Source organism: Eretmochelys imbricata, chromosome 11 (assembly GCF_965152235.1).
Source record: "Eretmochelys imbricata isolate rEreImb1 chromosome 11, rEreImb1.hap1, whole genome shotgun sequence".
NCBI lineage: Eukaryota > Metazoa > Chordata > Testudines > Cheloniidae > Eretmochelys > Eretmochelys imbricata.
The window spans coordinates 31367103-31380608 of record NC_135582.1 but is presented as its reverse complement, the minus strand read 5'-3'; the positions used below and the strand labels follow the sequence as shown (position 1 = coordinate 31380608).

Sequence of the window (13506 nt, the reverse complement as noted above, 5' to 3'; positions counted from 1 at the left end):
ATGACAGAAGAAGTCCCAATTACATCTAGCATACTTGAGTACAATGGGAATGTACCACCTGAAAAAACTCAGCTGCAGGTCATTGATATTATTGATGAAATAGCAAAATCTGTTGGGACAGTTCCATGTGAAAATGCAGAAACCAGTCCTGAAGCTCCACTTAAAAAGGAAAATCAAGAGGATAACAAGAATTCAGTAGAGGACAACACAATATGTGGTGCTCTCGATGGGGAGAAGCAATGCGAAGGTAAAGTACAATACTGCTTCTTTTCAATTTGTTTGGGAAGAAAACCCAATCCTTTATTTTACATACAGCATAATGAATAATGGAATGTAATTTACATGTTATCAGAAACTCCACACACATGAATAGACATAAACCATGATAAGAGGTGATTCACAATCAGATATAAATTTGAACTAACAAGGAATGGAAACAACGAGAAAGAGAAATTATTAGCTGTCTACAGTATTGCTACAAGCATGGCAGGATGAAGTAAGAGCTCAAGAGATAAGCAGTTTTTAGTTCCCACTTATCATATACAGGTGACAGTATGTAACTATGAAAACTAGTCATCATCATTATTACTTACTCCCGTCATTAGTCACTTTCTCACTGTTTTGTGTCTTCTAAAGAAAAACAAGAGGAAAACAATGCAACTCTAGAGGAAGGATCAGCTGACATCCCTTCCGAGAACACTAGACCTGATGAAGAGAAATCAAGAGAAGGTAATGAGAAATGCTGTCTGATGTGTGGTATTTTGCTGACCATATGAACATAGGGATGACTTTTGAAGAGAACAATTGCATGGGTATTTATTTTTCCAAATAACAAGCTAGGAAACTTATCCGAATCCTAATTCTGCAATGGGAAGTAAGTCACTCATGATTTATAGCACTGCTGAACCTTAGAAAACATCACTGGTACTGCAAGGTACAACGTGCCTGGATTAGCGTATCTGATTATAATGTTTAGAGAAGGGATTGCTATAGTTACCTTTCTTTTTCATTTATAAGCCCATCTAACTGTAATATCATTCATGTAGTATCTCCAGCTCTTTCCATACCAGCTTGCATGTGAATAGTAACCACCTCCTCAAATGCAGTATAGATCTATTTAGAAAAATATAGAAATATAACTCTGAAATATTTTTCACAGTTTTATCAATGTTAAAGTCAAGTGAGAGAATTACTATATGGAACTTTCAGGGATAGGTGCAGAAAAGCTGTATAAATAAATACTACCAAATATGGTAGCCTCAGAATCTAAGGATAATTACACTGGCTTTGATTAAGGAAAGGAACAATATATAAACATTTATCAGTGTCTACATTATATTTCATAGAAGCTCCATAGGTTTTGAGAAAGGAAATCATGATGGAAGCTTTTCCTTCTTAAGGTGACATCTATATTCCAACTGTGTTGCCTTACAAGTGTACAATAAAACCTAGTAAGTAATCTTTCACAGACTCCCCTCTCCCCAACGCCTACCCACAAGCACTTTATCTCTAAATTGCAGGCAGCTTTTTAGTACCTAACCAATTTAGCCTAATTAATACTTAGGACCCCACAGGCAAAATGTTGAATAGATCATTTGTTGCAACATCAGAGCGTCATTTAAAATAGAGATGTGCCAAATAGGACAAATAGGAGATACCCATCTAAATGTAGTCTGCCACCTTTGAATGGGAGAAGCAAGTATAGAATATGTCTTAAGGGAATATACAAACTACCTGTGATTAATCCAGCTGGCGACTGGATGTCACTGTTGCGCTGTAAAAATACAGCGTAGGAAGAGGGTGAGATAGTTGGAAAACTGGTCTAATGGGCCTGTTTTGCCTCCCTCACTATATAGTTTATTCCCAAGGCTTATTAGAATCCTGGTTCCTGATAAGGGCCTGATCCTTCTCCCATTGACCTCATTGGCAAAACACCAATAGATTTTAATAAGAACAGGATTGGGCCCCATATGAGCCACTTGTAGAATACCTACCCCAGTTGCATTGGCTCTTTTAACAGCTCTTTCTCAAGGCAAGGATACTTTCACCATACTGTTAAATTCCTCTTCTTCCCCCATCCACCCATAACAATCCTCTTACTTCATTTCAGTTTCCAGTGTCCTTCTTAGTCATTCCCCCAAGATCCCTAGCTATTTTCCTGTCAGTCATGGAGACCTCCTTTAGGTCTTTCTTCATTCTTCTGGTGGGTCAGTATTCTCTACTTCCATGATCTCTGCAAAGCAGAAAATCCAACTCTGATTATTTTTATAATGGAAAGTTTATTTTCCTGTTTGTTTCATTACTTTAGAAATATCAGATCTTGACTTCCTCCTTTTTTGGCTAGAGGGACAATTTTGAGTAAGATCTCTGGAGGACCTGGATGGTGGTGGTATTAATTATTATTTGTATTACAGTAGTACCTAAAGGTCCCATCTGTGATAAGGCTTCCCTTAAGCTAGATACTGTATAAATGCATGGTGAGTGACAGCCTGCCCTGAAGAGTCTGCAGTCTAGGTAGACAAGACAGACAAAGGGTGGGAAGAGAAAAAGAGGTACAGAAATATGAAGTGACTTGCACAAATTCACACATCAGGTCAGCAATGGAGCTGGAAATCAAAAGTAGAATCGAAAGTAGATCTCCTAACTTCCAGTCCAGTTACACTGCCTCCAATGAGGGTTACCTTCCATGAGGCTGAAACTGAGTTGCAGTTCTCTCATCTCAAGTGAGGGGGCAGGGACATTGAGGTGGAAGGGAACGTGCAAGCTTCAACAAGCCATTCCTAATTAGCTGTGAGACCATCTGCTGAGGTGTTAGCTTCCTTTCATATCACCAATCTAGGTCCTCCAAAAATCTTGCCAAAGTCTCTGGCAAAACAAGGGAAGTGGGGGAGGAGGGGCTTTAATAGTATGAGATCATGAGGGGAGGCCATCTTTCAACACTAAATGGCACAAACACAACGATGATATTCACTTTGCAGTTCCCCTTTATTTCAGATTCTCAGTGGGTACATCTACTACCATCCCACTGAAAGACCTAATGGCAAAGACAGTGCATGAATGATACATTTTCCAGTAGCTCCCAACTCTTTGTCAACACAATTCACCTTTAAAGGGCAATGACGATGGGCAAATCATCAGTCCCCATAACTCCTTTCTGAGCTGATTGTCCCCCTTCACCATGCTGGGGGGGGGGGAGGGGTATTCAACACATAAATAACTTTAAACTAGCCTCTGTTTTATTCTACCTTCCCTCCTCTGAAATTCTTTCAGAAATTCCTGGTTCATTGATGATATCTCAGAATGTATCATTCTGTGACCTCACTATACTACGGCTTGCACAAATTTTAATGAGATTCCTGGTATTTATGATGCCAGATACTGTTACATCCTTTCCGAACCATAAAGAGGAAGAACAGTGGATACTATTCAAATATCAGCATTTGGTAATAGACACCACACAGTTACCACGTAGCTTCTTATTCTAATTATAAAGGGAAAGTGTGATACTGTGTCTCAGATACCACCCTGTGGTAATTGGTAGCAAATGTCCACTTTTTAATTGTGGCCGTTGGAGCAAGAAGATTTCACAGAGGGGGGGAAAAAGGCAATGTTAATTAAAACTTATTTCTTTGCTGAATGCTCCTCAAAGCCAGGTTATTGAGGCTTTCAGCACACAGAAACCAGTGCTTAATTGAGATTTCGTTTTAGCTTTATGTCTCACATTTAATGAATGAATGAAGGGTAGGCTGAATCTTAAGTGAACAGCCCACTGAAACTTGGGACTCATTTTCCTTTCTCTTGAAAATCTTTTATTTCTCCCTTATAGGTGTAAGGATCACAGATTTTAGTAATATCTGTTTTGCATGGGAAAAATAACAAAAACATAAAAATACCATATATTTGGAGCTAAATAAGATGACTTTAAATATCAGGCAAATGTCCCAAAGATGAAATCTATTAGACTGAGGAATATTTTTCTACAGACAGTTCCATTATCTTAGTTCTAGGGACTACTCCTTCTCTGGCAGAATTACATGGTCTAGATGACCTAATATGTCTCCACCTTCTGATTTCTGCTGATTCTTTGAGAGAAAATGCCTCATATTTCAGGGCATACACTGATTTAGAGTGGGGATCAACGTGGGGGTTCCCCAAATGGCAAAGTATAAAAATAGTGTTTCTTGAAGATTTTATTCCCTTGAAACAAGTGTAGGCAATGTTACAGTTGCTGTTAGAAACCAGAGTAGATGAACCAATTGTCTGCACTAAACCAGTGAACATATGACAACTCATCATTTCCTAAGGAGAAATTAGCAAATTGTATATTAACTTATATTAATCCAATTCATTTAAAATTCATATTAATTCCAAAAGCTATTCCCGGAACTCCCACTTTTCTTGTCTTTTTAGTCTTTTTTTTTCTTCTGTTTTTTAAATTTCTTTTTTTAAGCAAATTACATTTGGAAAAATGCCTGTCTGCTCTCATTGATTCCATGAAGAAAACATTGTCTAAGTTGTTTTTAGAACATTATCCTGGAAGGGTCTTACTCTTATGAATGGATGAAGGCTAAAGTGCTGATAACCAGTAGTAGAGTATGTGTTAATGGGGCCAGAGCTACCAAAATTTCCTAGAACCCTAGGATGGACTCCTGCTTGATTCCATACTTCTGGGGTCTCACTGTGCTTTCCTATAGCCTCTCATAGGGTAAGAGAAAGCCTACTTGCTGCAAAATGCTGCTAAGTCTTTGTGCTGATTAGTGTGCAGCTTGCTGTGCTTGCCCTTAGATGAGGGAATGAAATAAAAACCAGTCGATGCAGCCCAGGGATCTGCAGTGTGAGCCGACGCCTGAAGATGTAGGATGTTGTCTCCTCCAGATGGCAAAGCCCCCTTTCAAATTGGGGACCCACATCCAGCCTTAAATCACCAAAGCTGGCCACAAGGGAAATGGTGTTCACTCCTTTTAAGCTGCATTGTATGACAGAATCAAGGATTAGAATGCAATGCTGTCTGGCCTGTCAGTAACACGTCCATAACTGAAGAGATAACATATCGTGCATCTACTGAACAATGGTTTGTTATGACTCATGGAATAAAATCTTTGCTGTGCCTCCTTGAGAATGGTGAGAATGATCAAGAACATTACTTTCTGATTCTTTATTGGCTGAAGGTCCCATACCAAAGATTTAAAAGGTATAAACCCTGAGGTGACTCATGACTCATGACTGTGTCATTGTAGACCAACCCACAGGATTAGAGTCATAACTCTTTTCCTAAAACTTTCTCCTCCCCCACTTCCCTAAACTGAGCAGAACAGGAATGCAGAGGAGAATCTGGCCCTTAGGGCTGGATTGTTCTCTCTTACTCACATTGCCTAAAATCTTTCTGTTCAGTGAGTCTCATTTTTGGGGATACTCACCATATAGTGTACTCAACACAAGTAAGGATATCACAATATGGCCTGTATTGAGGGAGAAATGGTTTTAAAACAAAATCCTATAGGTTTGAATATACAGGACTGAGCATGTGCAGCAGAAAAGTCTGGCGAGCTGTTAGCTGTGCACTTATAAAAATATTGTGGTTTTAAAAAAACACTCACAGCAAAGTTGTTTGGTTACAAGCTCATTTGTTGAAGCAGGAAGAGATTGCAAATGCAATAGGCTTAATAATGTTTGAGCACGATGTTGTTGAGCTTGTAAGTACCGCCAGCCACTTTGTTGTGGGTGAGGGAATTTGTAGCACATTTGTAACTCTTGATCCAGGAGTGGAGTGACACACTTTGCAGGAGAAGCTGGTAGAACCTTCTCTCAGTGGAGGCAAACAACTGTGCAAGGAAGTGATGTCACACTGGTTCCATGTTCAACTATCTTGGAAACCCTGTCCGGATTGCTGCATATAATGTCCAGTGGAACAGACTAAGGGGGTTGTTATCTGAACAATGGAGGATGGGAACACAGCAAGCAGGCGTTAGCTGTGTAGTGAAGCTGTTCCTCTTTGGCTAAATAATTTGGAGTGAGGGGACTAGATACTGAGTTTCCCACCTCCTAGGTGAGTGCCCTACGCACCAGGCCATCAAGTCATTCTCACCTGCGTTCTTTGGCCACCTACTCATAAAGTATTTAGCCAAAGTGAGCTAGCCTCAACTGGGGAGACTGAGGCTGCCCCCATCAGAATATCCCATAGCCCAGTGACTGAGGAACTCATGTGAGAGGTGACAAATTCCTGTTCAAATCCTGTTCTCCTCATCAGGCAGAGGGGAGACTTGAATCAGAGTTCTCCCACAAGCCAGGTGAGTAACCTTACCTCTGGGCTAAAAGTTATGAGAGAGGTGGTCCTACTTCAGCCATTTTGTGTGGAGTTAGGCAGCGTCTGAGCATGCCTACTGGATCGGGACCTACAGATGAGCTAGGCGGTAGAGCACGTATCTTCCCTCAGTTTGTGAATCACACTGGAGCTTAGGCATTCAGATGCCTAGACCTAGACAGCAGTGCACATGCCCAGAGACAGAAATTTAGGCACGTAGGGAATTTGTACAGTTGAAATGTAGGTGCTGAGTGAGTATAGGTGCTTACAGGGTTAGGTAGCAGCTGAGCTGGGTTTTTGTGAATATCAGTAGCCCCAAAATCTGGGATTTAGGAGTCTGAACTGACAGTTAGTCACCCAAGTCTTTTTGTGAATCTAGCCCCAAGAGTTTTGGTTAACTATGCTCAAGATAATTGAGGTTGACTTTGGTGCTAGCTTAGCTGATGAAGCCGGTAGAGCTTGGCAGCTCAAGCCACAAACCAAATAGCTCTGGAATTATCTTTTCTGTAACAATAAACATGCAAAAAAGCAAAACAACTCCCCACCCCATACCTCCAGTCTAAACAAATCCAGCAATCCTCCCTCTGCCCCATACATGCTATGTTAATGCAATATTAATGGCACAAGATTGCTTCATAAGAGCATGGGCTGCATTAGTTCCTTGCACTGTTGGAAGAATATGGCAGGCCAGCATGCCCATCCTAGAGAGAGGCTAGAAAGGCTCCCTGTGCCCTTTCTCACCCAGCACTCCCATGCAGGAACCTACCCACCATTTGACCCTAACATTGTGACCGTGTTGACATTAAAAGAGAAACTATGGCCCATGACACCCTTTTCAATTTTCTAACTTTTTGACATTTCCTGACTTTTGAGAGCTTGATTTCAGGACCTTTATATTGCATTAAGACTGATTATTTACATTAGCCATAACAAACCTTGGCAAATCATTCACTATATTTAGATTTGCTGTCACATCATGTCACAAGCCATTACTTTCCAACATCATGAAGGCGCACAAATTGATATTATTTATCACATCTATAACGCTATAGATGTGCATAGCCCTTTGCAAAACAAGTAAGTTCGTGATCTGTGCCCTAAAGAATTTACAATTGAAGGGCCCAATTCTGGCTGTGGTCCCATTCATGTCAATGAGTGATGCCTGCGAGCACTAATACCTAGTAATAAGAATTTGCAGAATCTCGCTCTAAACTGAGACTAGGAGGAGACAATAGGACAGGGAGGGGCTGGGGTTTGAAGTGATTGAAGACAATATGAACACAAGGTTACTTGGGAGAGTACTGCATTCAGTTGGGGGGTTTGAACCATGTGGTTCATTTATTTTAACTAGATAGTCGTATGCAGGTGTGTACATACAAACACCACTCCTTGAAGAAGGAAGTTGTTATGATTTGCATCACAGTACTGAGGCCCCAACCATTATCAGAGCCCCATGGTGCTACGTGCTGGATAAACACATGATGAGAGAGACAGTCCTGCACCCAAAAAGTTTCCAGTCTAAACAGACAAAGGATAGGAAGGGAAGCAGTGGCACAGCGACTCACCTAAGAGCACAGAGAAGGTCCAGGAATAGGTTCTAGGTCTCCCTGACTCCCAGGCCCGGGTGCTACCACACTACCTCTCCTTTTCAAGGACAAATGGTGGATGTGTGATAGATGGTGATTGTGTGATTCTTGCCAGCAAGTTAAAGAAGTATGGGCTGGATGAATGGACTATAAGGTGGATAGAAAGCTGGCTAGATTGTCGGGCTCAACGGGCAGTGATCAATGGCTCCATGTCTAGTTGACAGCCAGTGTCAAGTGGAGTGCCCCAAGGGTCGGTCCTCAGGCCGGTTTTGTTCAATATCTTCATAAATGATCTGGAGGATGGTGTGGATTGCACTCTCAGCAAATTTGCAGATGACACTAAGCTGGGAGGAGAGGTAGACACGCTGGAGGGCAGGGATAGGATACAGGGGGACCTAGACAAATTGGAGGATTGGGCCAAAAGAAACCTGATGAGGTTCAACAAGGACAAGTGCAGAGTCCTGCACTTAGGACGGAAGAATCCAATGCACCGCTACAGACTAGGGACCGAATGGCTTGGCAGCAGTTCTGCAGAAAAGGACCTAGGGGTTACAGTGGATGAGAAGCTGGATATGAGTCAACAGTGTGCCCTTGTTGCCAAGAAGACCAATGGCATTTTGGGATGTATAAGTAGGGGCATTGCCAGCAGATCGAGGGACGTAATCGTTCCCCTCTATTCGACACTGGTGAGGCCTCATCTGGAGTACTGTGTCCAGTTTTGGGCCCCACAATACAAGAAGGATGTGGAAAAATTGGAAAGAGTCCAGCGGAGGGCAATAAAAATGATTAGGGGACTGGAACACATGACTTATGAGGAGAAGCTGAGGGAACTGGGGATGTTTAGTCTATGGAAGAGAAGAATGAGGGGGGATTTGATAGCTGCTTTCAACTACCTGAAAGGGGGTTCCAAAGAGGATGGATCTAGACTGTTCTCAGTGGTAGCAGATGACAGAACAAGGAGTAATGGTCTCAAGTTGCAGTGGGGGAAATTTAGGTTGGATATTAGGAAAAACTTTTTCACTAGGAGGGTGGTGAAACACTGGAATGTGTTACCTAGGGAGGTGGTAGAATCTCCTTCCTTAGCAGTTTTTAAGGTCAGACTTGACAAAGCCCTGGCTGGGATGATTTAATTGGGGATCGGTCCTGCTTTGAGCAGGGGGTTGGACTAGATGACCTCCTGAGGTCCCTTCCAACCCTGATATTCTACGATTCTATGGTATAGAGGAGGACACTGGTAAAAACCACAAATTGGTACAAATAGTTATTCTAGGTACAAAACCCACCAACGGGCAGGTTGTTATAAACAAAGAAGGTGTGGTGGCATATCTGAGTGTTCATGGTGATAGAAAATCCAGCCTCAAGATGTAGTTAGCTCCTGACGCATAGTCCTGTTCTGGAAAATGGTTGCTCAGTTTATCCTGCACTTTCATGGTGGTGGGGATCTGCATATGTAAGCTATGGAAATCCAGACTAAAATTCAAATGCAACTTTAACATATTGCAGGATAAGAAATCCCCTGTCCCATACTTTATCCGAAACTAATTGGTTTTTGCTACAGGGCCCTGTGAGGAGATTATTCCTGTAAGCACCAAAGAATGTGAAATAACTAGACAGGAAGAAAGGAACACAGAGCAACCTCAGGAAGAAACAGCTACTCATGCTAATGAGGCCGAGGAGTTCCAGACAGCAGGAGCCCAGGAAGAAGCGAGGATGCTTGAATCCAAGGAGCAAAATAAAGCTGATACACAATTAGAAGAAAGAGAGAATGTGGAAGAGGAGGAGGAGGAGGAAGTGCAGTTGATAGAAAGCAAGAAAGAAAATGGTGGGGAGTCTCCTTTAAAGAACCAAGAAAGTAACAAGGAGGAATGCCCTCCTACCAGCCCCAGTTTTAACTTCCAGGCTGAGAAACCTGAGGAGCAGCCAGGCTCAGGGAAAAAAAATGATATCTCCAGACATAGTTATTCTAGATACAATACAATCTCCTACCGCAAGATCAGAAAAGGAAACACTAAACAAAGAATTGATGAATTTGAGTCCATGATGCATTTATAAACTGAGGTGGGGAATTTGCCTCAGAGAGTTCATTTTGTTTTCCAAGACGTATCGCTTCATGTCATATCAAGTCATCATTTTTCCTTTTTGTATGTAATTTCATAATACACGGTGCAAATTTAACCTCCGTATTTCATTTTGAAATCATACAGAAGCATCCATAGGAGAGAAATAAAATCAACAGTTTGCTAAATATAATACAACCTGATTTAAAGTTTATCCATCCCCGTCTCCCCTATCCTTTTTTTGTAACAAGATTCAGGCACTAGAAATTTTTGAGCTAATTGGAAATTCTGTAGCTGCATGCAGCAGAAAATGATCCACGACATTTGCCATTCTGGTAATTAGTTGGCAGCAGAACACTTCCAGTAAAACTAGAGAGTGCAGTAACGATAATAAAAGAGAGAACTGTTTGCAACAGCAATGCTCTCTGTTTTGAAATCTGTTTATGTTGGTGTCTTATGGTGCACTAAAGCCGCCTTGCGCTATCACCAGTCTGTTTCCAGTTTGTGCTGATGGAATAGAGGGCTAATTGCATAAGCATGTAAATATAGATTAACAGAAGATAAGCACATAACGTTTCATTTAACAAAGCAATAAATCCACAAAGTTTCCTCTTCTGACCCACACCCTTGTAGTGCTCCTTAATATAGATCTTTAATCTGGAATGCACTGGTGTAATTACAAACAGTTACATTCAGCATCTAATACCATTAGTATCATCTGAGGGCACCTCTTAATTTTTGGGTCTGAATGGCTGGCACCATATATAATTCATTTTGTAAATGTTGGCATTTGCTATTAAAATGTTCATGTTTCAATTAAACTCATTCTTGGGTTGATATATTCTGAATCTTTAGGAAATAGAGAATACTATATTACTTCAGATCTGCACTAAATGGTTTCATTACCATAATAGATATTTTTGTTTCAGTCCATATATTTTAGTTAATATGATTAAGTTAAATGTAAAATGAATACAAAAAAAGTTAACATAATGTTAAGCTATATGAGAATATCTCTAGTAACTAAAAGCAGCCCCTTTTTGGTAAGTATCTTTTCCCCTTTCCCAAAGCATCACTTTGTAATAAAATTCCTTCCTCAGTAGCCTGTGTCAGCTGTAGTCAGAGTGTCACCAGCTACTGTGGGAGGAGATTTAATTGTTTTCAATTCAGAGTTTACATGAATATTATCTCTCTCTCTCTCTTTCAAAAAAAAAAAGAGAAAAAAGAAAGCATGCTGGCTAAACATGATGTGAATGGTTAATTTATCCAATAGCAGCTGTGCCAACTAATATCCATACAGCCCATATGTATCTTTTGTGAATCTTCCATCAGTTACTGGTAAATTAGGTAATTGCATAGATACTGTACCATACAAATTGGAGGTCAGCATTTTATACACACACACACACACACACACACACACACACACACACACACACACATATATATATATATATATGGCATATATATATATATATATGGCATATATCACGTGTTTGTGTCTCTCTGTCTACCTGATAAAAACCCACAACACTGAAAATCAGTACTCTTCAAATGCTGCCATTTTGATCCAAGTTTTTCTCACAACATTTCTTATCCGTTTTAAAAATACTCAATATTCTTAAAACGCAGCTTAAATCTCAGATCGTAGTGAGATTTTCAAAACCAGGCACATTTGAAGCATCAGCTGTTTTAAGTTGCCTGAGCACATTTCACTATATATGTAAACTCTTGAATAACTACAGTATGCATGAGCTGACATTGTTCTAATGTTTTAAAGAAAAATTCACCTTGGGCTGAGACAAGCTTGGCAAATTTCATCTTAGAAGGAATTTGTTTGGGAAAGTGGTCAGCAACGGAACAAGAGTGAGGGAGGAGGTTAGAAAGGAAACTGGAACTCAGTGTTAAAGACAGGGGAATCTACCATACCTCCTAGAATAATAGGCTCTTTTAATAACTAGTTTTACATTTTCAGCAGCACCAAATATTGTTTTGAATTTTTCTCCTACATAAAAGACAATTATGTATTGGCTATATGTAACAACAACAACAAAAAAAGACAATTCTTCATTGTACAAACAAAACATAGTCCTCATTGTACTATTCAGCCTTGTTTATTTGCTCTTTGTTTTGTGAAAACCCAGTGGTTAGCTCTTATTAAGTTGTATTGCTGTTTTATTAAAAAAATAAAATGAACCAGACTACATTCCTGGACATTCAAGTGAGAATTACTTATTTTTTTTTAAAGTATTTCATTGCTGGGCCTGACTTTCAGTGGTGCTGAGCACCTGTAACTTTAATTGACTTCTGAAGTTGTGGTTGAAAAGCATTTCTGAAGAATCAGATCCCATCAATTTCACCATCTGCAATTAACTGGCTTATGAAAGATGCTAGATAAGCACCCCTGGAGAATGAAGCTGATTATCCACTGAACAGGTACAGCATGGACATAAGCAACGTGAGTTTCCCCACCTTGCCCCACCCATGTGTCTCAGTCCTGTCCTGGAGGGACTGTCTCTACTGCTAGGAAGGTAATGCCATCTTCAGGTCCATTCAAACTAGAAATTGTTGTTGAAACAATCGTAAAGGTGACAATTAGAGCCAATTGTGCTGGTGATTTTATGACCTAGATACTTCTGGACCAGAAGCTGGAACAAGATCACCAATTCATTTAATGTGACCACCAAACAACCATCAAAATAGTCATTTTGGGATGAGGATGAGCGTGGAGGGTGGAAAACACTGGCTGCATTGTGATTTCGATGATCAATACTCCAATTGCTTGAGCCTTATTTGAAACCAATCACTTAAGGGCCAGCTTTTCAAAGGCATTTAGGAGGCTAAAGATGCAGATAGGCACATAATAGGATTTTCAAAAGCATCCAATGAGGTTAGGTACCTACCTACTGAAGTCAATGGGATTTAGGTGCCTTACCTGCTGAGATGGTTTTGAAAATCCCACTAGACAACTACCTACATCTTTAGAGGCCTAAGTGCCTTTGAAATCCAGCCCCTTGAGCTTAACAATTCCCCACCTTGCCATTCAATCTCCTTGACACTTGCCTTTGAATAAAAGTCATGGAATTTATTCTCTTTCTGTCAAAGGCCAATATGGTTAAAAATATTCTGCACAGAAAAAAATGGACAAATTCACTTCAGAGAAGCAGGCAATTTTCTGCAAGTGTGTGTGTGTGTATGTAAATACACAGGCACACATGTTTCTGGGTGGAATGGAGTGGAATGGGGTGGGGTTAGTTTTTATTACTTGTAGGTCAAATAAGCTTAGTTTTGAGAGGAGTGAGCACATCTAGAGGCTAAGCTGTGACTTTAGGCAGTCTTCAGCAGGTGATGGTGTGTGAAATCCACCATCTCAGGAGTAGAACAAAGGGAAGGGAATACTTATTAGGATGGAAGGATCTACGGACCTGATCCTATTCCCATTGAAGCCAATGACAAAACTCCCATTCACTTAAATGGTGCAGGATCAGGCCCCATGATAGATAACCAATTGGCATAGCTCAGACATATCTCAAAGACTTGGTTCCTTTCCACAGTGGAGGAA

The 13506-nt window shown here is 40.5% G+C and overlaps 1 protein-coding gene across 1 annotated transcript; it reads left to right on the top strand.

Annotated features, from left to right (window-relative positions):
- On the top strand, positions 1 to 9939 carry ERMN (ermin). Its single transcript, XM_077830655.1, has 3 exons — positions 1 to 247; positions 637 to 729; positions 9446 to 9939. Exons 1-3 carry the CDS (start codon positions 1 to 3, stop codon positions 9937 to 9939), a joined length of 834 nt encoding a protein of 277 aa, XP_077686781.1.
- The last annotated feature ends 3567 nt before the right edge of the window (positions 9940 to 13506 follow it).

What these genes read in the sequence shown, in the direction of transcription:
- ERMN (XM_077830655.1), top strand. Translation starts at nt 1, where the DNA reads ATGACAGAAGAAGTCCCAATTACATCTAGCATACTTGAGTACAATGGG. An exon ending in TGGGGAGAAGCAATGCGAAG is followed by an intron (nt 248 to 636) that starts GTAAAGTACAAT and finishes TGTCTTCTAAAG; the next exon opens with AAAAACAAGAGGAAAACAAT. An exon ending in TGAAGAGAAATCAAGAGAAG is followed by an intron (nt 730 to 9,445) that starts GTAATGAGAAAT and finishes TTTTTGCTACAG; the next exon opens with GGCCCTGTGAGGAGATTATT.